At 39.2% G+C, this 22,783-nt stretch overlaps 1 protein-coding gene across 14 annotated transcripts in view; it reads right to left on the bottom strand.

The window, feature by feature from the left end:
* Positions 1-22,783, bottom strand: part of LOC115081986 (protocadherin gamma-C3-like) — a 191,622-nt gene that overhangs the window by 46,757 nt on the left and 122,082 nt on the right. The window contains exon 1 of one of the 14 annotated variants that reach the window (XM_029586236.1): positions 3,854-6,437. The exons of 12 other annotated variants lie outside the window; for them this stretch is intronic. In XM_029586236.1, coding sequence (XP_029442096.1) covers positions 3,854-6,298 — 2,445 coding nt within the window. In that variant the 5' untranslated portion in view covers positions 6,299-6,437. Of the gene's footprint in view, positions 1-386; positions 2,930-3,853; positions 6,438-22,783 lie in introns of those variants that run through there. One more of the 14 variants, XM_029586231.1, reaches the window with a different exon arrangement.

Below are 22,783 nucleotides of genomic sequence, written 5' to 3'. Positions count from 1 at the left end.
AGATACACATTTTGTGGCGTCAAAGGAAGGAAGAAGAAGGTCATTTTCATACAGTTCATTTAAAATAAATCTTCCTTGTTATTTATCCCCAATAATCTTCCTCTATCTATCCTCTACTGCTAGTTAGCACGACAGCCTGATTTAGCAACCCTGTATGCATCTGCCATGTTGCATAAGGAATCCAATTTTTTTGAAACTCTTGTTATAGGGCGCTTTAAACAAAGGTATGCTAATTTGTATTTTTAAAACAAGGGAAGAGGAAATAAAAAAGAGTTGCAAGCGTGAAGATGATCAGTAAACCTTTTAAAATTCGAAGCACATGTTCAGCTTTCATAAAGCTATACGACAATATCGATAGAAAACAATGAAAAAGAATGACATCTCACCTGGTTGGATTCGCTCAACTCATTACCAGACAAGAATACAGAGGTCTCATTCACAAAGTCTCTTAGCTGGGGAAAATTCAAAGGTCTCATGAAGGTGAAATCATTCTGGTCTGAATCGAGAGGGAAGCAAGTCCTGTAGCTCTGGTTCTCAGACTCCTTTGGTATCATATTCACTTCCATATATTTCAATGTACCATCCGAATTCATATAAAGGGTTGGGTTGGATTGTTTGATAACGTTCCTTGATTGTGAGTCACTTAAACAACAACATAAAGAGTTATCGCTGCTATTATTTTTTAGGCATTTAATAGACAGTATGATGAAAGTAACAAAGGAGACTATACTGATTGCCACAACGGAGATAATTAAATACTGGGTGAGGTGGGATTTCTCCTTGGTATGTGTTAGGAAATTGTCAGATTTCAAATTGTCTTCATAGACCTCGTCTTCGAAAGAGAAAAGAATAGTGACTGTAGTTGACAAAGCTGGCTCTCCATTATCCTTGACCATGATGAGAAGCCTCTGTGCCGTTAGGTCTGTCTCTTGAAGATCTCGTAGGGTCCTGATTTCGCCAGTATGTTGAGTAACTCGAAACAATGAGGAATCTGTAGCTTGAAGAAGACTGTAGGAGAGCCAGGCGTTGTGACCGGAGTCTGCATCCACCGCCGTGACTTTGTTGATCAAATAATTTATAGGAACTGAACGAGAGATCTTTTGTGGCGTTGTGGGCTCCCTGGAGGTGGAGGGATATAAAATGACAGGAGAGTTATCATTCTGATCTAAAATATAAAGGTAGACGGTGACATTAGACCTGAGTTTGGGGGATCCTGCATCCTCCACCAACACTGGAATTTGCAAAATTTGAAGGAGCTCATAATCGAAGGAGCGCTGAGCGTAAATATTACCGTTGTGGGAGTCAATGTAAACAAATGAAGAGAAGGAAGAATCTTGGATCTGGTTTTCTGCAATGGAGTAGGTGAGATATGAGTTGACACCTTCATCAGGATCGGAAGCAGACACAGTACATAGCAAGGAACCGGGCTGATTATTTTCCTTTAGGTGGGCATTATAGAAGGGCTGCGAGAAAACAGGATGGTTGTCATTGATATCTGAAATATTGAGAAGGATCGTCATCTTTGATTGTAGAGCAGGAGAGCCCAAATCTGTTGCAAACAGTTCAATTTTGTATTGAGAAACTTTCTCTCTGTCTAAAATGTCTTCTATGATCAACGAATAGTGGTTCTGGAAAAATTTAAATTTAAAAGGCAGGCTAGGCGACATATGCAAACGCACTTCTCCATTCTCACCGAAATCTCTGTCTCTAACATTCAGAAGTCCTACTGCAGTTCCCACTGGGGTATTTTCTTCAATAGGATTTACTAAAGAAGTTAAAAGAATTTCTGGGATATTATCGTTAACATCCTCTATTTTGACTTGAATTACACAATGGCCTTCTAATTCTGGAATTCCCTTGTCCGTAGCTCTAATATACAGTTCATAGAAAGTGGTTTCTTCGAAATCCAAAGCTCCTTGCACTAGAATTTCACCAGAATGAGGATGTATTTGAAATAGCTTTTGAATTGAATCTGACGTATGATCTTCAATAGCATATTGAATTTCACCATTGGGGCCATCGTCCAGATCTGTAGCGTTAAGTTTAATCAGCACAGTATTTAAAGGGACATTTTCCATTAAACTCACTCTGTACACTGAGTCGTCGAATCTTGGTGCATTGTCATTGATATCTAGAACAATTACCGTGATATGGGCTGTTCCTGATCTAGCTGGACTGCCGCCATCAAAGGCAGTCAGAATCAACTCATGTTTCTCGTGATCTTCTCTGTCCAAAGCTTTCTCTAGGACTAATTCTGGTAAAAGTTTCCCATCGCGATTCTTCACAGTCACTGAAAAGAATGGATTCAGATTCAGGCTGTAAGAGCTGACAGTGTTGGTTCCCACGTCTGGATCTTGCGCACTTTCCAGAGGGAACCGTGCCCCTTGCGTCGCCACTAATTCTGTAATCCGTACAATACGCTCACTGGTGAGAAACCTGGGAGAATTATCATTTACATCCAGAATCTCAACTTCGAGACGCAACAGTTCTAATGGGTTTTCAATAACTACTTCCACAGGCAGTAAACAGTTCAAACTGGAGGCACACAGGCTCTCTCTGTCTATCTTTTCATTTACAGTCAAAGTGCCGCTTGCTCGATTCACTGCAAAATAGCTTCTGCTGCTCTCGTACCCCAATCGCAGCCTGCGCTCGGAAATAGCTGCAACGTTTAGCCCCAGATCCTGAGCGAGATTCCCCACCACTGTGCCCGGCTCGGATTCTTCCACCACGGAATAGCGAAGAAGCTGCCCCGAGCTCAGTCCCCAGCTACAGAAGGAAAATAAACACAGTACTTGCCCTTGCCAAGCCCGCCGAGAGCTTCGGGACTCCATGTCCTAATAATTCCTCTCTCCCCCCTAAAATGTCATATATTAGAATCTGGAGAGAAATCCCATAGCGGGGAAGGGGGCTGGGGGGGGGGGGGGGGGGGGCCTGGATCCGGGCTGTGAAGCGAAATCAGCCCTTCTCCTCCGCAGCGTTTAATACCGAGATATAAGATTTGCAACAGTACAGCAGCTTTCCTCTCTGTGTGTGTGAGTGGGAAGAGACGGGAGAGTGACTCATAGCAACAGAGCTGCGACGAGAGAAAGATTGGTAAGAGCAGATCCGCACGAAGTTACTTTCTGTGTTGATTGGCTGAGAGCACCGCCCTCTCTCGGCCAATGAGGTCAACTCCTCTGCTCCTTAAAGCTGCAGTGCTGCCGCAATAAGATCGCGGTACCGTCTTGGAATCTTTTCCCCAGTTGGCTGGCGTGTGTGTGTGTGGCAGATGTTAAGAGTCAGAGGGCAGAACAAGCTCATATAATGCCCTAGGGAAGCAATAGGAAGTCTCTAACAGCTAAACCTACTATAGATAGATATGCAAAATGTCAGAGAACAGTCTTGACGGCAAATATTTTCATTTCACTTGAAAATGTCAGTTTTCCTATTTCGTCTATAACAATGAAAAAAAAAGTCCTGACTAGGTTAAACAAAAAAAAGAAAGATTTTTTTTTTAAATGCCTGTTGAAATTGTAGATTAGTAGAAATCACACTCTTTTCATAGAAGGTCAAGGGAGAATAATTACATACTTCAAATCTCAAAATAAAAACAATCTGTCAAGTTAAAAGATATGTTTTTGAAACACATACAGTAAATTCCTCATGCTGCAACAAGAAAATAGTCTTTCACACCTTACTTGGAATCGTTTCAAAAATTCGTAGGCAGCTAAAATATTCTCGTCAATCAGCCAATTGTAAGGAGGGGCGCAGCAGGTGTAAAGGTTAATATAAAATTGTTACTAAGAAACCGAAACGCCAATTTCAACTTCTATTAAACTTTTGGATCGAGGGGAAGAAAATCATTCTCTCTCACCTCATTGGTTTCATCCAATCCGTTATTATCAGATAGAAACGAAGATGTCTCGTTCATCATTTCCTTGAGCTGGCTAAAATTTAAAGGTCTGGCGAAGGTGAAATCATTTTTGTCTGACTCAGGAAAAAAACAAGTCCTGTAGCACTGGTTCGTAGGGTCTGCCGGCCTCATGCTCACCTCCATATATTTCAAGGTGCCATCCGAGTTTATCTGAAGAGTTGGGTGGGATGGGTATGTAAAGTTGCTCGATTGTGAGTCACTTAAACAACCGAAAAAGGAGTTGCTACTTGTATTCTTGAGACATTTAACAAATAGAATGATCAAAGCAATACATGAAATTATGCTGATTGCTACCAGGGAGATAATTAAATAGTGGGTGACTTCAGATTTCTCCTTGGGACTTTTAAGTAAATGGCCAGAGTTAGGACTTTCTTCTAGGTCTTGATCCTCCAAAGACACAAGGATGGTGACTGTAGTTGACAAAGATGGTTCTCCATTGTCCTTCACCAAGATAAGAAGTCTCTGTTCAGGTAAGTCTGTCTCTTGAACGTTTCGAACAGTTCTGATTTCTCCTGTGTGTGTAGAAACTCGAAACAACGAGGAATCAGTAGCTTGCAGTAGACTGTAGAAGATCCAGGCGTTGTGACCGGCATCTGCATCCACTGCTGTGATTTTAGTGACCAAGGAATCCACAGGAACAGAGCGAGTCATCCTGTGTTGGGCCATCAACTCTTCGGAAGTTACCGGATACAAAATGACTGGTGCATTATCATTCTGATCCAAAATAAAGAGGAAGACTGTGACATTGGTGCTGAGTTTTGGAGATCCCGCGTCCTCCACCCGTACTGGAATTTGCAAAAACTGAAGGTGTTCATAATCAAAGGAGCGCTGGGCGTATATCTTACCATTTTGGGAATTAATGAAAACTAATGAAGAGAAAGGGGAATCTGGGACCGGACTTTCAGCTATGTAATAGGTGAGGCGTGAATTATCACCCTCGTCAGGATCAGAAGCAGATACCGTGCACAACAATGAGCCTGGCTGATTGTTTTCCTTTATGTAGGCATTGTAAAATGGCTGCGAGAAACCAGGAGGGTTGTCATTGATATCCGAAATATTGAGGAGGATTGTTCTTCGTGTCTGTAGTGGCGGTGACCCTAAATCTGTGGCAATGAGTTCAACAGTATATTGAGAAACTTTTTCCCTGTCTAGAATGGCATCTGTAATCAATGAATAGTGGTTTTGGAAGGATTCGAATACAAAGGGCAGGTTGGGTGACATCTGCAAATGCACATTTCCATTCTCGCCAGAATCCCGATCTCGAACACTGATGAATCCCACAGCGGTACCTACAGGCGTGTTTTCAGAAATTGAGGTCACTAGGGAGGTTAACAGGATTTCTGGAGCATTATCGTTGATATCTTTAACTTTCACTTGAATTGTGCACTGGCCTTCCAATTCTGGTAACCCATTGTCTCTGGCTCTAATAGGCAGCTCATAGAAAGAAGATTCTTCGAAATCCAAAACTCCTCGTAGGAGAATTTCACCTCTGTGAGGATCTATTTGAAATAACGTTTGCACTGAATCGGGGGCATGATCTTCAACAGAATACTCAATTTCACCATTGGGGCCATCATCTGGATCCGTAGCGTTAAGTATAATTAGCACAGTATTTAAAGGGGTATTTTCAATAACATTGACTATGTACACTGATTGATCAAATTTGGGTGCGTTATCATTAATATCAAGGACAGTTACGGTGATGTGGGCTGTTCCTGATCTAGCTGGATTACCACCATCAAAAGCAATCAGGACCAAGTGATGTTTTTCTCGAGACTCTCGGTCCAGGGCATTCTCTAGGATCAGTTCCGGGAAAAGCTTCCCATCGTGACGACTCTCTACGCTCAGGGAAAAGAAGGGATTCACATTCAGTCTGTAAGAGCTGACAGCATTTGTCCCCACATCTGGATCTTGGGCACTCTCCAGACGGAATCGGGAACCAGGAGCTGCAGACTCTGCTATTCTTATCTGCCGTTCATTTGTAAGGAAACTGGGAGAGTTGTCATTTACATCCAGAACATTCACCTCCAGGCGGAACAGCGCCAAAGGGTTTTCAATAACGACTTCCACATGCAGTACGCAGCTCGAACTGGATCCGCACAAGCTTTCTCTGTCTATTTTTTCATTCACCGTCAGATCGCCGCTCAAGAAATTCACCGCAAAATACCGTCTGCTGCCATCAGACCCCAATCGCATCCTGCGATCAGAAAGAGTTGCAGCATTTAACCCCAGATCCTGAGCGAGGTGCCCCACCAGTGCCCCTTGCTCCGATTCTTCCTCCACCGAGTAGCGAAGAAGCTGCCCAGAGACCCATCCCCAGCTACAGAGAAAAAAGAAACGCAGTACTTGCCCTTTCCAAGCTTGCCGGAAGCTCCGGGACTCCATTTAGTATTTGTTTGTATTCTCTGTTTTAGAGATTTTGTACTATTGAGCTCCGAAGAAGGATCTCAGACCTCGATCCGAAGTATAAATAAATTCAACCTTTCTTTGTAGCACTCAAGAAGGCAATCGGAGAGGTTCGCATTAAGACAGCAGCTCTCTTTGGTCTGCACGACCGGGAAGTGGAGGGAGGATGATTCACAGCAATGGCTATGGGAGGAGACAAACAGCCTGTGAGAACGGATCGACAGTCTCTGTTTAGCCGCTGATTGGCTGAGAACGCTGCTGGTTTACAGCCAATCATTCTAAGCCCGCTTTCGATTTCAACATGACATATTATAGCAAGCAAGTGTGCAGGACTTCTTTTCCAATTCGGTCTGACCTGTTTAACAAGTAACTTCAGTTAACAAAAGCAGCAGCCAACTTGAAAGATTGCCCGCTATGTAATCCTATCAGACACGAAATGATACTGAAAGCAAAATCATTTGACAAGAGTACAATCAGCCCATATAAATATAAACCTTCCCAAAGATCATGGTAATAAAAATTAAAATGAATGATATAAAGCTATTTTTAAAGATATTGTATACCTTTTTTGTATTGAATGTTTATTGAAAACATATTTCATATCTTATCTAATAAATATGATCTCATCTTCAAATGCTAAAAACATTCAAAATATCTGGGTATCAATTGGTTGTCGATAATTTAAAAAAAAATGCAGAACTGTACATTCTCACAGAGGGTAAAGCATTTTATATGCAGTTTTCTACTGAACTGTACATAATTTTGAAAAGCATTTTAAAATGTTAAGAGTAATTATGATATGATTAGACCCAATTTGACCATATACAATTTCTATTTCTTCCAGTATAAATCTGGCAACAATTTTTCAGTAATCAAAATCGACCTAGGAACACTTTTTAGATGATATAACTAAAGCAGAGCCACATTTCCCATGAACTGTTTGAGGGTAATCAAGAAAAAGTTAAATTCTTTCTTATTTACTAACAGATTCCATAGCCACCAAAAAGCATTGCTTGGACGACATATCAGGAACGTTATCTCACCTTGTTAGATTCCTTTGATCCATTAATATCAATTAGAGAAGATACAGAAGTCTCATTCACCATATCTCTCAACTGGGGAAAATTCAAAGGTCTCATGAAGGTAAAATCACTTCTATCTGAACTGGGAGAGAAACAGGTTCTGTAGCATGGGTTCTGAGGCTCCGGTGGCCTTAAACTCACCTCCATACATTTCAACGTGCCATTTGAGCTTATGTGAAGGACTGGATTGGACTGTTTTACAACGGGCTTAGATTGTGGTCCACTTAAGCAGCACCAAAAGACTTGCTATTGATAGGTTTCCTAAGGTATTTAGAAAATATTACGATGAAAGTGACGAGCGAAATTATGCTGATGACAGCCAGGGAAATAATCAAATATAGAGTTATATCATTTTTCTCCTTGGAATTTGTTAGAAAATGTTGAGATTTCGAATTGCCCTCATCGACTTGATTTTCTAAAGATAGCAGGATAATGACCGTGGTTGACAAAGCGGGCTCTCCATTATCCGTAACCAAGATGATAAGTCTCTGTAGTCCAGAGTCTGTTTCTTGAAAGCCTCTAGCAGTTCTGATTTCTCCTGTATATTTAGATACTCCAAACAAAAAGGAATCTGTAGCTTGTAGGAGCCTATATGAAAGCCAGGCATTATGACCAGAATCTGCATCCACTGCTGTGACTTTGGTGACCAAATAACCAGCAGGTACTGACCGAGACATACTTTGTTGAGCTGTATGCTCTCTAGAGGTTACCGGATACAGAATGACTGGTGAGTTGTCATTCAGATCCAATATAAAGATATAGACCGTGACATTGGTGCTGAGTTGAGGAGCTCCAGCATCTTCCACCCAGACTGAAATTTGCAGAAACTGAAGCTGTTCATAATCAAAAGATCGCTGAGCATAAATATTACCATTTTGAGAGTTGATGGAAACAAATGAAAAGACAGAAGACTCTTGAATACGACTTTCTGCTATGAAGTAGGTGAGATGGGAATTTTCACCTTCATCAGAATCAGTAGCAGACACAGTACATAACAAAAATCCAGGCTCGTTGTTTTCTTTTATATAGGCATGGAAGAAAGACTGCGAGAAACTAGGAGGGTTGTCATTGATATCTGAAATATTGAGGAGGATTGTTATATAAGTTTCTAGAGCAGGAGATCCTAAGTCTGTAGCAATCAGTTTAATAGCATATTGAGAAACCTTCTCTTTGTCCAGTATACTGTCTGTGATCAAGGTATAGTGGTTTTTAAATGACAGGAATGTAAATGGCGGATTAGGCGATATCTGTAAACGCACTTTTCCGTTCTCCCCGGAATCCAGGTCTCTGATACTGAAAAGTCCCACTGTAGTGCCCACAGGAGTATTTTCTGGAACCGAATTTACCACAGAAGACAATATAATCTCTGGCAAATTATCATTGACATCTTCTATTTCCACCTGTACAACACAATGTCCTTCCATTAATGGTATTCCCTTGTCTCTACCTATAACTGATATTTCATAAAAAGAAGATTCTTCGAAATCCACAACCTCTCCAACCCGAATCTCACCAGTGAGTGGATCTACGTTAAATATCCCTTGAAAATTATTCTGTGCATGCTCTTCAAAAGAATATTCTATTTCACCATTTGGTCCTTCGTCCATATCGGTAGCATTAAGTTTGATAAGTACAGTATTTAGGGGTGTATTTTCTAGTAAACTGACTTTGTAAAGGGAATGATCAAAGACTGGTGCATTGTCGTTAATGTCCACAACAATTACAGTGATTTGGGTAGAACCTGATTTGATAGGATTACCGCCATCAAACACAGTCAAGACTAAGCGGTGTTGCTCTTTTTCCTCTCTGTCTAGAGTTTTCTCTAGAACAAGTTCTGGGGAAATGTGGCCATCCTTCCGTTTTTTCATATTAAGTGAAAAGTATTGGTTCGGATTTAATCTGTAAGAGCTGACGTCATTCGTTCCCACGTCTAGATCTTGGGCACTTTCCAGAAGGAATCGCGATCCGGGAGTGGCCAGCAATTCTGTAATCCTTATGACACGATCACTGGTAAGGAATCTGGGAGAATTGTCATTTATATCCAGAATCTCAACCTCCAGGCGAAACAGCTTCAAAGGGTTTTCAATAACTACTTCCACTGGCAGTAAACAGCTTGGACTGGATCCACACAGGCTCTCGCGGTCTATCTGTTCATTTACTATCAAAGCCCCGCTTGCTAAATCCACCGCAAAATAGCGTCTGCTGCCTTCGGACCCCAAGCGCAGCCTGCGCTCAGGAATAGCTGCAGCGTTTAACCCCAGATCCCCAGCGAGGTCCCCCACCACGGTCCCCTGCTCCGTCTCTTCCACCACGGAATAGCGAAGAAGCTGCCCCGACGCCCAACCCCAGGTACAGAAAGAAAAGACACACAGCACTTGCCCTTTCCAAGCCCGCCGAGAGCTTCGGGATTCCACTTTCCAGAAATACATCTCCTAAAGTATTCCGTATTGAGACTGATGTGTGCTCCAGAGGTCGAGGGAACAAATGGTCCGCGTTCGATGTGGCCAACGCGCCCTATTTCGCTCCTTCACCAGGCGATGCGGGTTTGCAGTTCTAGTCTGCCGGTGGCTGGGAAGGGAAGGGAGGACGATTCACAGCAGCAGGCAGGGGAGGAGAAAGCGAGCAGTGAGAGCAGATCTACAGTTTATTGGCCGAAAGCTCCATTCCTCGCCTGCCAATGATTAACTCCTCCTCTAAATTTAAAGCGACAGAAACTACATTACTCTCTTGAGTCTGGAAAATCCTCCTACACGGTCGGATGCAACCGGGTGATCCACAGAGAAAATCGTGCAGGCTTACGTTTTCTCTGTGCACTGCATTTTACCAAACAATAGAGAACAGATGCAGTTACTATAAGATGCACATATCCCGTGACAGCCAAACTTAAAAATATTCTGTTCTAGAGTTTTTGTTTCGTTTTACAGCAGATCTCTTCGTGACAGTTAGTTTGGTGAAAACGTTTCCACTTTAAAGGAGGATTTAACTACTAAATGGTAAACTATAGAAAAAAAGAAAGTTTTATAATGGCACAGTTGAAACGAAATATATATATATATTATTGTAATACAATTAATATAACGTTCCTGCAGGAAAGCATCTCCTTTAACTACAAAATATTAAAAGACCACAATGCCAAGGTACTTTGCTTAATACAAGTCTACATAGCATGGTACTTCACAATCTGAATCCACCAATGGGTACAATTATTAATAGAGCTTTATCAATATCGTTCACGCTGCAGCTATCTTGTTTTTTTTCTCGGGGGTGGGTGTGAAGTCCTAACCACTAGGATGATTGTCCCACTACAGTTTTATTTCATATGCAGTATGGCACCACTATCAACCCCTCCCCCTCCCAATTAAATCTTCAAATGTATAAAGTGTATAAAACATATTTTAAATGGTAAAATGTCTGCCTATAGCTACATTTGAAAAATCCTATATGAAGCTTATATGAAAAATGATGGTTTAAGACTTCCTTGTACAGAGCTATATTACTTGCCATATAAGGACCAATGTACTAAAGTGTGATACAGTATGCATTACACTGCAATTATCTTTAATCCCTTCCTTTACTTGACAATCAAACAAACTCTATACTCCCTGCCACCCACACCAGGAACCTAGGAATTATTATTGACAAAGAGCTTTCATTCAAGAACCACATATAAAAAAAAAACTAAAGAAGGATATCACAGACTACTAACCCTAAGACATTTAACACCGTTCCTCAACCCTGACGACTTCAGAACTGTCTTACAGCTACTCATATTCTCCACCATTGACTACTGCAACTCTCTACTGATTGGATTACCACATTCAAACCTCAAACCTCTCTAAATTCTGCAGAATTCAGCAGCCAGAATTCTGACTGGAATAAAGATTTCTCTTTATTCCAGTCAGAATTCTGGCTGCTGAATTTCTGATCACATAACGCCCACATTGATGTCGCTACACTGGCTTCCAATTAAAGCATGAATTGAACAGAAATCCATGACCATCAAACATAAAATTCTAAATAATGAGCATCAAGGACTAAATGGCTTAAACATAACTCCCCAGATTCCCCAAAGAAATCTACACTCAAACAACACAGGACATTTAAATATCCCCCCCCCCCATCAAAGATGCTCATCTGACAACAACCAGAAAAAGAGCTTTCTCTATGGCCTCTCCTAAAATTTGGAACTCCCTCCTAAAAGAGCTGACAACCCAACATAACCTCAAAACCTTCAAAAAAGACCTAAAAACATGGCTGTTTCACAAAGTCTTCATTGACATTCATACTTCTGATCATCCTAACACCCAGTTGAACCTTCAACCATAACCACAAAATAACTTGTCTCCAACCAGCACCAAACAAACCCTCCTCTCTCAAAAAACGTTTCTTTTCTGGACTGGTAATGTTTACCTTCTGTTTTATATGCAACCTGTTATACCTTTTTCACAATTGTTAAGAGAATTACAACTTGAATCTTGCAAACCGTTATGATGGCTTCACCGAATGATGGTATATAAAACTCAATAAATAAATAAATAAATAAATAAATAAATGCTATGTACTAATCATCTACTGCACCTAAGATACAGAAATAACATTTTGACAGTAATAAGTGCCACTGCAGTCACATATGCCAATGAAGAAGAATGCTATGTTTAGATGGAGCAATATTTGTAGTGGGAAATTTAAGTTAAATGTAGAGAGTTACAGGCAGATTTGCAGTATGTATAAAAAGTCACACCTGATAAGATCAATTCTTTCACTAATATGGAGCTCCTGTGTTCTGGTTGCAGCAGGAGAGGCAAAAGTTGGAAGCAGGCAGAGGAAGAGGGGCAATAGAAATAGAAAACATGTAAAGAGTGACAGAAAGGGAAGAAGAGGCGTGCGAGAGAAAGAGGGGGAAGGAATGAGAGGAGACTGGAAAGTCCTCAGCATGCACCACTGCAGTACAGAGTAGAACATTTGTATAGTGCCGTCTGGATGACGCATGATATGATAGACCAACATTTTAGATACTGTGTGCTGGAATAGTTTTCAATCCCTGTATCTTGTCTTGCAGTAATCTGCATAATACACAGGAACCCCATCAGACTAGAAACAACCAAGGCTATCTCCTTCCATAACGTATCCTTTGCAATCATGAATCTCTTGCTGGACTCTTTCCTGAAGAGTGAAGAGTGTCTGTGCCATTCTCCTTGGAATTTTGAAAAATGGTGTCGACTGCCCATAACCCCTGTCATGTGACAGGTGCAACCGCTGCCATTGGGTAGCCCCTGTCACATGATGGGCCACAGGGCAGCTAAGTCATTTTTCAAAATGATGCCCATTGGTGCAGGAGCAGAGGGTTCTCTCCTGGACCCCCACTAAATCAAAAGGATGATTCTAGTAATTTTTTTTTGGGGGGGGGGGGGTGTTGAGAGAGTGGGCTAGGGTGGGTGATGTGGGGGCTAGCAGCCAGGACACGGGAATTGGGATTTTTTTGTTAATTCTACCCTTTCGGATGCCTCCAGGGAATGGCGGGGTAGGGTGGTTGTGAAAACTGTGTCCCCTGTAGTAGCAGTTCTCAATCAGTGTTGACTTCTGGGTTCTTACACTAGGGGTTTGTGCTGGTGGTGGCTGCTCATGACAGTGACCCTTTTCTCTTCTGCCGCCACCGCTTGGGTCAGCAGCCATGGCAGGGGCAGGCAGGGTGAGGTGGATGCCACAGTGGTGTTCTGAGAGAGGCATTTTTTGTCACCTCAAAATTCTTCCACCTGAAGTGGCCACCTCATCCTGCCTCAGCAGCGAACTGCCCCTGCTCAAAGCAGTGTCAGTGCAATGTCCTGTAGGCATGCTTTGGCACTTTTCAGACAAATAAAAAGTAAAACTTAAAAATGTATCCAAGCTTTTTACAGTTCTATATATTACTAAATTCTGGGTTATTTCAGTGAAAATAGGGTATTGGACCCTGGAATTGGAACAGTTCCCCCATTTATTACATTGTTTTTATTTGAAAATCGATTTTGTTGTACAACTTGTCAAATTAAGACATGGTTTTCAGGAACCAAATGTGTCTTAAGTTGTGGACATCCTGTAGCTAGTTATGTTATGGGTCTCCGTTTTTGTGTCCAGCCTTTGCCTGTGATCATTAGAAATCTCAGGATCTCTTTTAGCCATTGTATCCTCAGATGTCCCTGGAGAAGTTGGCTCGTTCTGTGAATTCTACAATCTGGCTCATGAGTGAGATCTATGGATGCCTTCTCCTGTGCCCTGAGCAACAACGTTTACTCTAAAATTGCTAGATCAAAAGCACTATTGGTGTTTAAATTGCAATATACTTTGTATACTAGTATGAGAGCTCCCCATTATTGTACAATATTGGGAAACATTGACAATCACTAATGGTTATCATAAAATTGAACAAATCCAATGCATTGCCAAACAATCAAAACAAGTCAAAGTGTATTTTTTTTTATTTAAATTACATTTTCCTCTCTCTCTCTCTCTTTATAATTATGATCATCTTATAAAGCAAGTTTACTATTATAGTATATAATTACAGCATAACAATGTAACACACCCCACCACCTTTTAAATGAGAATCCTTTACTGTACATTTTCTGAAACAAAGAAGAGACCAGCAAAAAAACAAAAAACAAAACAAAACCCAGAAAACAAAAAATAATTCTGCTGTGTGAACATTTGTGATCTACTCATTCACAGAGCTCAAGCACAGTTCCTGTGGGTAATGAACATGAAAGCATCATCAGAAATGACTATTCGCTGTCTTTTGAAAATATTTGCTATTTGAATTTCCCTTAACTTTTCATATTGGTTTGAGAGCTCATAATTTAGATGTCTTAGGTTTGAAAGTTACCTCCAGTTTGAAACTGTGTCTGAATTTGCATATCCTCATTAATTTCGTGTTGGAGGATACATTCCTTCAGTACCAAATTATTCTTGCTGACCAGGGTTTCCAACTGTCACTACATTTATTGACAGTCAATAAAAAAATAACAAAAAGTGATATGCCCACAAAAATAATTTCATGGCAGTAAAAATACCATGAGTGATGATGCACCTGTTTCTCCAGTGCCCTGGGCTCACACTATGTAAGTTCAGTTCTGCACAAAATGGAGACAGTAAAACATGTGTCTGTAAAAAATAAAAATAGGGTTTTAGTAAAAATCAAGAAGACTGTTTATAAAAAAAAATATTTTCATGAGTTCGCAACCATGATGTTGATCCAGTACTTGACTAATTTTACCTAGCACCAGTTTTAGGAACACCATGGTCCTTGAAAATGATCACATCTTTTGGAAGTGGAAATGGTCAGGATGGCTGATATACTCATTTTGTTAAAAAGATTTGACAACAAGTCTAATCCAAATGGAAATATATTCAATAAATGTGATTTAGGATGCCACTTAGTTGGGTTCAGTCCAGAAAAATATAACAAATTTTGATATAAGAAAATCCTAGAATGAAAATTGGAGATTATATTCCTAATCAAGACATATAGTAGGCACCTTAACTTTGAAAAACTTAATGGATTGAGATAAAAAGGATAGTATCTTTTGATAACCTCCAACTTCAATTCTGCAGTTTTGCTTCCAGCCAAACATGGGTAGATTTTAAACAGACTAAAATCTTGAACTCACAGCTATACATGCCTTCTTGGTTAATAAAGAGATCAGAACATGAGCTAATATGAGATATACTACATACTTTCTCTATGATGTATACCTTAAGATGGTATTTCCCAAAATAGTGCAAAGTTTCCCAAAATAGTGCAAAGTTACGATCAGAGATGCTCAATAGGAAAGCACATTAGACAATCTTCAGATATCTGACAGAAGTTGAATTAAAGCTTATGCAATTCAATATATTAAATAGATACCATTGGGTCTTCAATAAACTACAATACGCAGGACTTCTGAAATTTAGTTTGAAGGAATTGAGAATGAACTGTGTGCTTGGATACATTTCTTATAGAAAAGCAAAAACACCAGATCATATTGTAGTTGAATTTAGTTCATTGTAAAGCAAAATTAAAGGGTAATATAACATAGGTATTAATTAAATGACTTATCTGACATCTAAAATATGGACATGCACAATAATTGACCACAAAAGCTGCAATAAACACCAAAGGGATCTTATTAGGACTGTGGTAGATCTTTACAGATCCAAGCACTGTACCAGTTCTGTGGGAGAAGAGTTGATAAAACTAAAATGATATATATAAAAGTCAAAATCATTTCCTCTCTAGCATACCAACTTAGATTTGCATGTACTGCTTCATTTGTATGCAAATCTATCTCATGCATATTAATTGTGGATATCCTGAAAACCTGGCCTGTTTGTTGCACTCAAGGACTGGAGTTCACATCACTGGTCTAGAGGGAGGCTACTAAAATGGTCAGTAGTCTTCATTCTAAAGCATATGGGGATAGACTTAAAGAGCTAAATATTTATACCCTAGAGAAAAGACAAGAAAGGGGAAATATGATAGAGACATTCAAATATCTCAAATTTTTCCATGCACAGAAGATGAGCCTTTTTCAATGGAAAGGAGGCTCTAGAATGAGAGTCATGAGATGAGGTTGAAAGGAGTAATTTTTGGAAATGGGGTTTTTTATGGAGAAAGTGGTGGATGTGTGAACAGCCTCCCAGGGGATCTCTAAGGAAATATTGAGAGTTATAACGTTAAATTACTTGGATAGATGGGCAGATTGGATGAGCTATAAGGTAATTTTCTGCCATCATATTTCTATGTTGCTATAGGAATTTTCATGGTTGGTAATATCACTTAAATTGTCCACTGTGCATGATGCCTCAAAAAATTGACAGTGGAGCAGGTGATATCTGGGCCTGGTTTACTATGCCTTTTCTCCAATTTTTCATTTAGAGGAAAAAATCTTAGTAAATTGTGCCCACAGTCTGCTCTTCACCACAAACACAGTTAACGTTCTGGGTTTGATCAAGTCTGTATAGTAATATAGATTTGACTACTAAGACAACAAAAGAGTCATTTGTAACTTATCTTGCTCTGCATGATGAACCTATTCTGTTGCTTCAGTTTGCACCAGACAGGACAATGAAGGTAAAACAGAAGGACTTGGAGTGCACACAAGTCTATGCTCTTCCTTCTGCCTCAGTGCATAAGCAGCAAGGGCCAAGCAGAAGTCCCCTTTCCTCCTCTCTGGGGGCTGAGGATCTTTGGTTAGTTTCTATTCCCATGGCACAGGCAGTAGTGTCACCATCATACACATCACCTTGGCAGGGCCTAGTGTGGTAACATTTTTATTAGAACTATTCTTTTTTTAACAAAGCTACATGTTCTGTATTTTTAAGTCCTCCCTCATATCGGTGTGAAAACAATAAGTGTCCTACAGTGGCACATAAACCTGAATTCACAATTAGCACATAGATAATATGATGCTGAATATTCTGAGTTTTCAATGATATAATCAGAGTAGAGCTAACTCTAATGATTTCTTCTGATTCATATATTACAAAGAGAGTCACCCTACCTTTCATAGAGTTGGACTTTATTATATTTTTTCAAATTTAATTAAAGTGCAATACCAGGGATTTTTGTGATAGTTCAGTTAGCAATTTAAACAATTAAAATAGTTAATCTCCCTCATTTTTGTTATGATCTTTCTTTCACTCCTGGGTAGTGTTTAAAGATTTTTAAAGGGCTCATACTCTGCCACTTTCACCCATCAGGCAGTTGTTGGTTGGACTCTATGAAGTGGCAGCATCCTGAGAAGATACTTTGTAAAGGATATGTACCTACTTTATACTAAATTAACAATGTGTAAAGATGACAAGAAATGAAATATGTTAAGGAAAAAAGCATAGGGGACATAGTACTAAGAAAGATTAATAAAAGAGGCAATTTTATGTTTTAAAGGTTTTACTCATTCTTTAAAAGGAAATGTTTACATAAAGAACATTATATTAGACTGATTATACTGATACTTTTTTTTATGATATAAATCACTTTGGATCCCCATTTTGGAGAGGGAGGAGGTATATAAGTCTAAAAATAGAATAGAAAATAAATAATTTCCCCTGAAACATCAATGACTATGAAAGGTTTCACAATGTAACAAGACCTAACCATTGTATAGAGCAATTACATTGCTCCTGAATTATGATACAAGCTTTTGAAAATGGAAAATATGCACAGTTATTACCAGATGTGATTTTGAAGAAACATTCAATGCTTTAGCAGAACAATAATGATCTAATGAAAAGTACTTTTAAATGTGTGACCTTATTTAATTAATACATCAGTATCTTCAATTATATCAAAAGATCATTGATATTATTTCACCTGAAGGGTTCAATCACCCCATCATTACCAGATAGGAATGCATCGGTTTCATTCACGTTTAATTTAAATTCAGGAAAATTCAAAGATCTCATGAAGATGAAGTCATTGCTACCTGAATCTGCAGAGAAACGTCTTGTAGCACGGTTTTGTGGTTCATTCGAGTTCATGCTCATTTCTGTATATTTCAGTGTGCCTTCCGAATTTACATGCAGGATTGGGTTGTGTTGTATTCTTAATTGCCTGGATCGGAATATACTCATGCACGAATAGAATTAATTGCTGCTGCTTTGTTCCTTTCTGACACATTTAGAACTAAAGAAGTGAAATTATACTGATTACAACCAAAGAGATAATTAAATAAAGGGTTATGCCAAATCTCTTTGGGAGTTCAGTAAGACAATCTCCAGATTTGGGACTTTCATTAAAGACAAGAGAATGGTGACTGTGGTTGACAAAGCTGGTTCTCCATTGTCCTTGACCAAGATAAGAAAACTCTGTACTTGGGAATCTGTTTCTTGAAAAACCCGAATATTCCTGATTTCTCCTTATTTTCAGCCACCTTAAACCGTGAGGGATCTGTAGCTTGTAGAAGAGTGTAAGAGAGCCAGGCATTATAGCCAGAATCTGCATCCACTGCTGTGATTTTGGTAACCAAATAATCCACAGGCACTGTGAGAGATATCCTTTGATGTGCCAAGAGTTCTCTTGAGGTTACTGGATACAAAATGGCTGATGAGTTATCATTCTGGTCTTCAACAAATAGATAGACTGTGGAATTGGAACTTAGTTTTGGGGAACCGGCATCTTGCACCAGGACTCGGATATATAAAACCTGAAGAAGCTCATAGTCAAAAGATCCATATGTATAAATATTACCATTGTGAGAGTTAATGTAAATAAATGGAGGAATCTTGGATCTGGTTTTCTGCAATGGAGAAGGTGAGACGGGAATTGTTACCCTCATCAGGGTCAGATGCAGACACAGTGTACAGCAAAAAATCGCGTCGATTGTTGTAGCTAAACATTGTAGAAAGGCGGCAAGAAAGCAGGAAGATTGTCATTGATATCTGAAACATTGAGAATAATTATTGTCTCTGTCTTTAGAAGAGGAGATCCTAAATCAGTGCCAGTAAATTCAATAATATATTGAGAAATGTTTTCTCTATTTAATATGTCAGATGTCACTACTGAATAGCGGTTTTCAGAGAAGAGGAATTCAAATGACAAGTCTGGCGATATCTGCAAATGCATCTCTCCTTTTTCATGGTAATCCCAATCATTGAAAATTCCCACTGCAGTTCCTACTGGAGTATTTTCTGGAACTGAATTTACTAAGGAGGACAACAGGATCTCTGGGATATTATTATTGATGTCGTCTATTTTCATCAGAATTACACAGTGACCTTCCATTTCAGGTACACCCTTATCCTAGGCTCTAATTGATATTTCATATAAAGCAGATTCCTCAGAATCCACAACACCTTGAACCCAAACCTCGTCTGTGTGAGAATTTAAGATAAACATCCGTTTTAATGAATCCAATATATGGGCTTCAAAAGAATATTCAATTTCGCTATTAACACTTTCATCCATATCTGTAGCGTTAAGCTCTTTTACTATAGTATTTGTAGGGGAATTTTCTATTAAACTGACTTTATACACTGAGTGATCAAGCACTGGTGCATTGTCAATATTATCTAGAACCATTACAGTAATCTGAGCCATTCCTGATCTAGCTGGATTGCTGCCATCATAAACTGTAAGGACCAAATGGTATTTTGTGATTTGTTCTCTGTCCAGTATTTTCTCTAGAACCAATTCAGGGGAAAGTTTGTCATCTTTATGTTTCTTTTCATTCAGAGAAGAATACGGATTTGAATTCAGCTTGTAAGAACCGAAGTCATTGGTTCCCAAATCTGGATCTTGAGCACTCTCCAAAGGGAACTGTGAACCTGGAGTCACGGATTCTACAATCCTTATTAGGCGATTAGGGTTAAGAAATCTTGGAGATTTGTCATTTATGTCCAGAATTTCAACATCCAAGCGGAACAGCTTCAAAGAATTTTCAACCTCTACTTCCACGGGCAGTAAGCAGCTTGAACTGGATCCACAAAGACTTTGTCTATCTTTTCATTGACAGAACGCCATTTCCCACATTCACTCAAAATAGCGTCTACTGCTTTCGGAGTCCAATTGCAGCCTACGATCCAGGGCCGGATTTACCCTTTTCTACACCCTAGGCCAAAGCACAATTCTGTGCCCCCTCCCTCTCAAAAGTTGATTTATAATTTTCAATTTAATATGTAATTGTTTATTTTTGAAACATGTAAGCACTTAATACAATTTTATAATCTTTGAACCATATATTTTTAATTTAAAACTACACTACTGCACTACTTATGAAATTGCATAACATTAACACATACAAAAAAACCCTTTCCATCAAATTTCTTCAAGTCATCTTAAATATCTACTAGAATTTCTTCATTTGCACTTTTGTCCATGAAAAGGCTTCAATTGTTTCATTGAAATCGACAGATCTTGTTAAATCTGCTTCAATGAAAAGAAGTGCAAGGACATTCAACTTAGTTTGCTGCATCATAGATCTTAAATGATCCTTGATTCTTTTCAGAGAAGAAAAAGACCTTTCAGCTGAAGAATTTGTCACTGGTGTGCAGACAAACATTCTTAATAAAATGTCAACATTTGGATAAACTATTTGTAGTTCTTTCTCTCGTAGCCACTTGCAAAGTGCTAAGGGGTTTTTAGTCCCAATGTTGCAATCAGTTATGTGAGATTTCAGATGGACAAGTTCATGGCATAGAGCGGGTTCCAGATCATCTTTGAAAATCAAAAGCAGTTTTCTTCCCTTTTCTTCAAGTTCAGGAGAAGTCAGTGACCAGAATGTTGTAATAGCACCAAATCTTTCGCCAAACTCTTTGTAAGTAACTGATCTTTTCTCAAGTTCTGCTTTAAGGTTGTCAACTATCATTAGAAATATATTGATTCGGAAGTTGTCACACCCACTTAAATGAACTTCACCATCACGTGTCTCATCAGATTGAAGTTTCCTGAGAATCAAATGCTTTTCATCATGCTCATATACTTTCTTTTCAGAAATGTTGAGAGCTTTTACCGCATATAAATCACTGTTCTCGCAGTTCTATCAAGAACTTTACTAGTGATTTTTTGGCAACTTCCAGAACATCAATTTCCATGTTTTGCACATACTTGTTTACTTGGTGTAATCTGAGCAGCACCATTCCCCAAAACTGTGCCAATAACGCTGTTTCTTGATAAGCATAACTCTAGCCTCTGCTCGAGTTCCTGATTTTTGGGTTTTGTCACTTTCGAGGTATTTCAGAGCATCTATGATGGCAAACCAATCTTCTTTCAGTGCCTTACAGGCATCATATCTTGCCGACCATCGTGTAGTGGAGAGGCTGTTTGCAGTGAGGGTACTATTTTCTTCAATGCTTCCCACCACACTGGAGATGTAGAAAAGCAATTATAAAGCTCTTGAAGCAAATTGAAAAACGATATAGCTTCAGTGCAACGATCAACAGCATGCGTATCCACTAAATTTAGCAAGTGTCCTGCACAGGGTATGAAGGATGCAAGAGGACAAACTTCAAGTATTCTAGCTTGAAGACCTGAATAAACACCAGCCATTTTAGCTGTATTGTTGTATGATTGTCCAAGACATTTCAAAATATCAAGATTGAGATCTTTTAGAGTCTTAATTACAGCTTCAAACATTTCCTGGGCTTTGTGACCAACCTTAGGTAAAAACTTGTTAAATCTTTCAACAGGTTCCCCATTTTCCTTAACATAATGCAAGATAAATGACAGCTGATTCACATGCAAGATATCAGGAGTTGAATCCACAAGAAGGGAATAGTACTTTGAGATTTTACTTCATCAGTAATATGGGTCAGTACTTTCTTAGCTAAGAGCTTGATGAACTCATTACAAATAGTTGATGAGAGGTTCGATGTCTGTCCACTACCTGGATTTCCAAATCTCCTGATGTGATCAGCCAAAAATGGATCAAATGCAGAAATTGTTTCCAGCATCATCATATAATTGCCATTATTATTCAAACCAAATATTTAATTTGAATCTCTAAATGGCAAACCACGAGAAGCTAGAGCTTTTATGACTACTATGTCTCTGTGTAACACATTTTTCCAGTAGTCAATTTCTTGATCAAGCATTTTAGTTAGCTGCAGATTAATTCTTCCCAGTTTGGCTCCTCTTTGTTTTAAAGTAAGGACATTATTTCTGTGACTAACAGAATTTTTGTGTTCCTTCAGTCTAGATGAAATGTTCTTCCAGTCATTAAATCCATTTCTTACAAAAGATGATTCAGTCTTTACATCAGAATGAAAGAGGTGACAAGGTCCACAGAAGACACTTCCTTTCTTTCTGAGTAGATTAACCAACCTTGGTTCTGTGTATCACCATTTACCAGTTTGCGGCTGAAGTAACTGCAATTAAATGACCAGCTCTTGTCATCATACTGCCTCCTCGACTTTGAGAAATCTGCATTTTTATTCTGATTTAGCCCATATAGTGATGCATAATCATGTAATTCATTGTTGATAATCCAACTTGCTGGTCTGGGTTGTAAGAAAATTCTTGAGGCTGTAGGGTTGAAGAAGAAGGAGGCTGTGATGTTGAGGCCAGCAGAAGTTCAGCGTGTAGAAGCTCCTCTTGATGTACATCTACATATTGTGTAGCTTCTGAAACTTCCTCATTGTTTTCGTTGCATTCTTCCATTACAACTTAATTTTCTTGAGTATCTTCAATAAAATCTTGTGCTTGTGACTGAATTTCAGAATTTCCATGCTGGAAAGTTGATGACAGCCATTGTTTCAAGGCTTTTCTTTTCATTCTGCTCTTTCAATTTTGCACTCTTTCTGAATTCTGCCCCAGATGGTCATTTTTTTGGCTGATTTATTTCCACTCCTGAAAAAATTGCCCTTGTGTAAAAAAGCCATGCATGCCAATTGTTTTTTTATTTTTCAATTATGATTATCCAGTAAATTTGGG

This window comes from Rhinatrema bivittatum, unplaced genomic scaffold (assembly GCF_901001135.1).
Source record: "Rhinatrema bivittatum unplaced genomic scaffold, aRhiBiv1.1, whole genome shotgun sequence".
Lineage (NCBI taxonomy): Eukaryota > Metazoa > Chordata > Amphibia > Gymnophiona > Rhinatrematidae > Rhinatrema > Rhinatrema bivittatum.
This window is presented reverse-complemented; position numbering and strand designations above follow the sequence as displayed.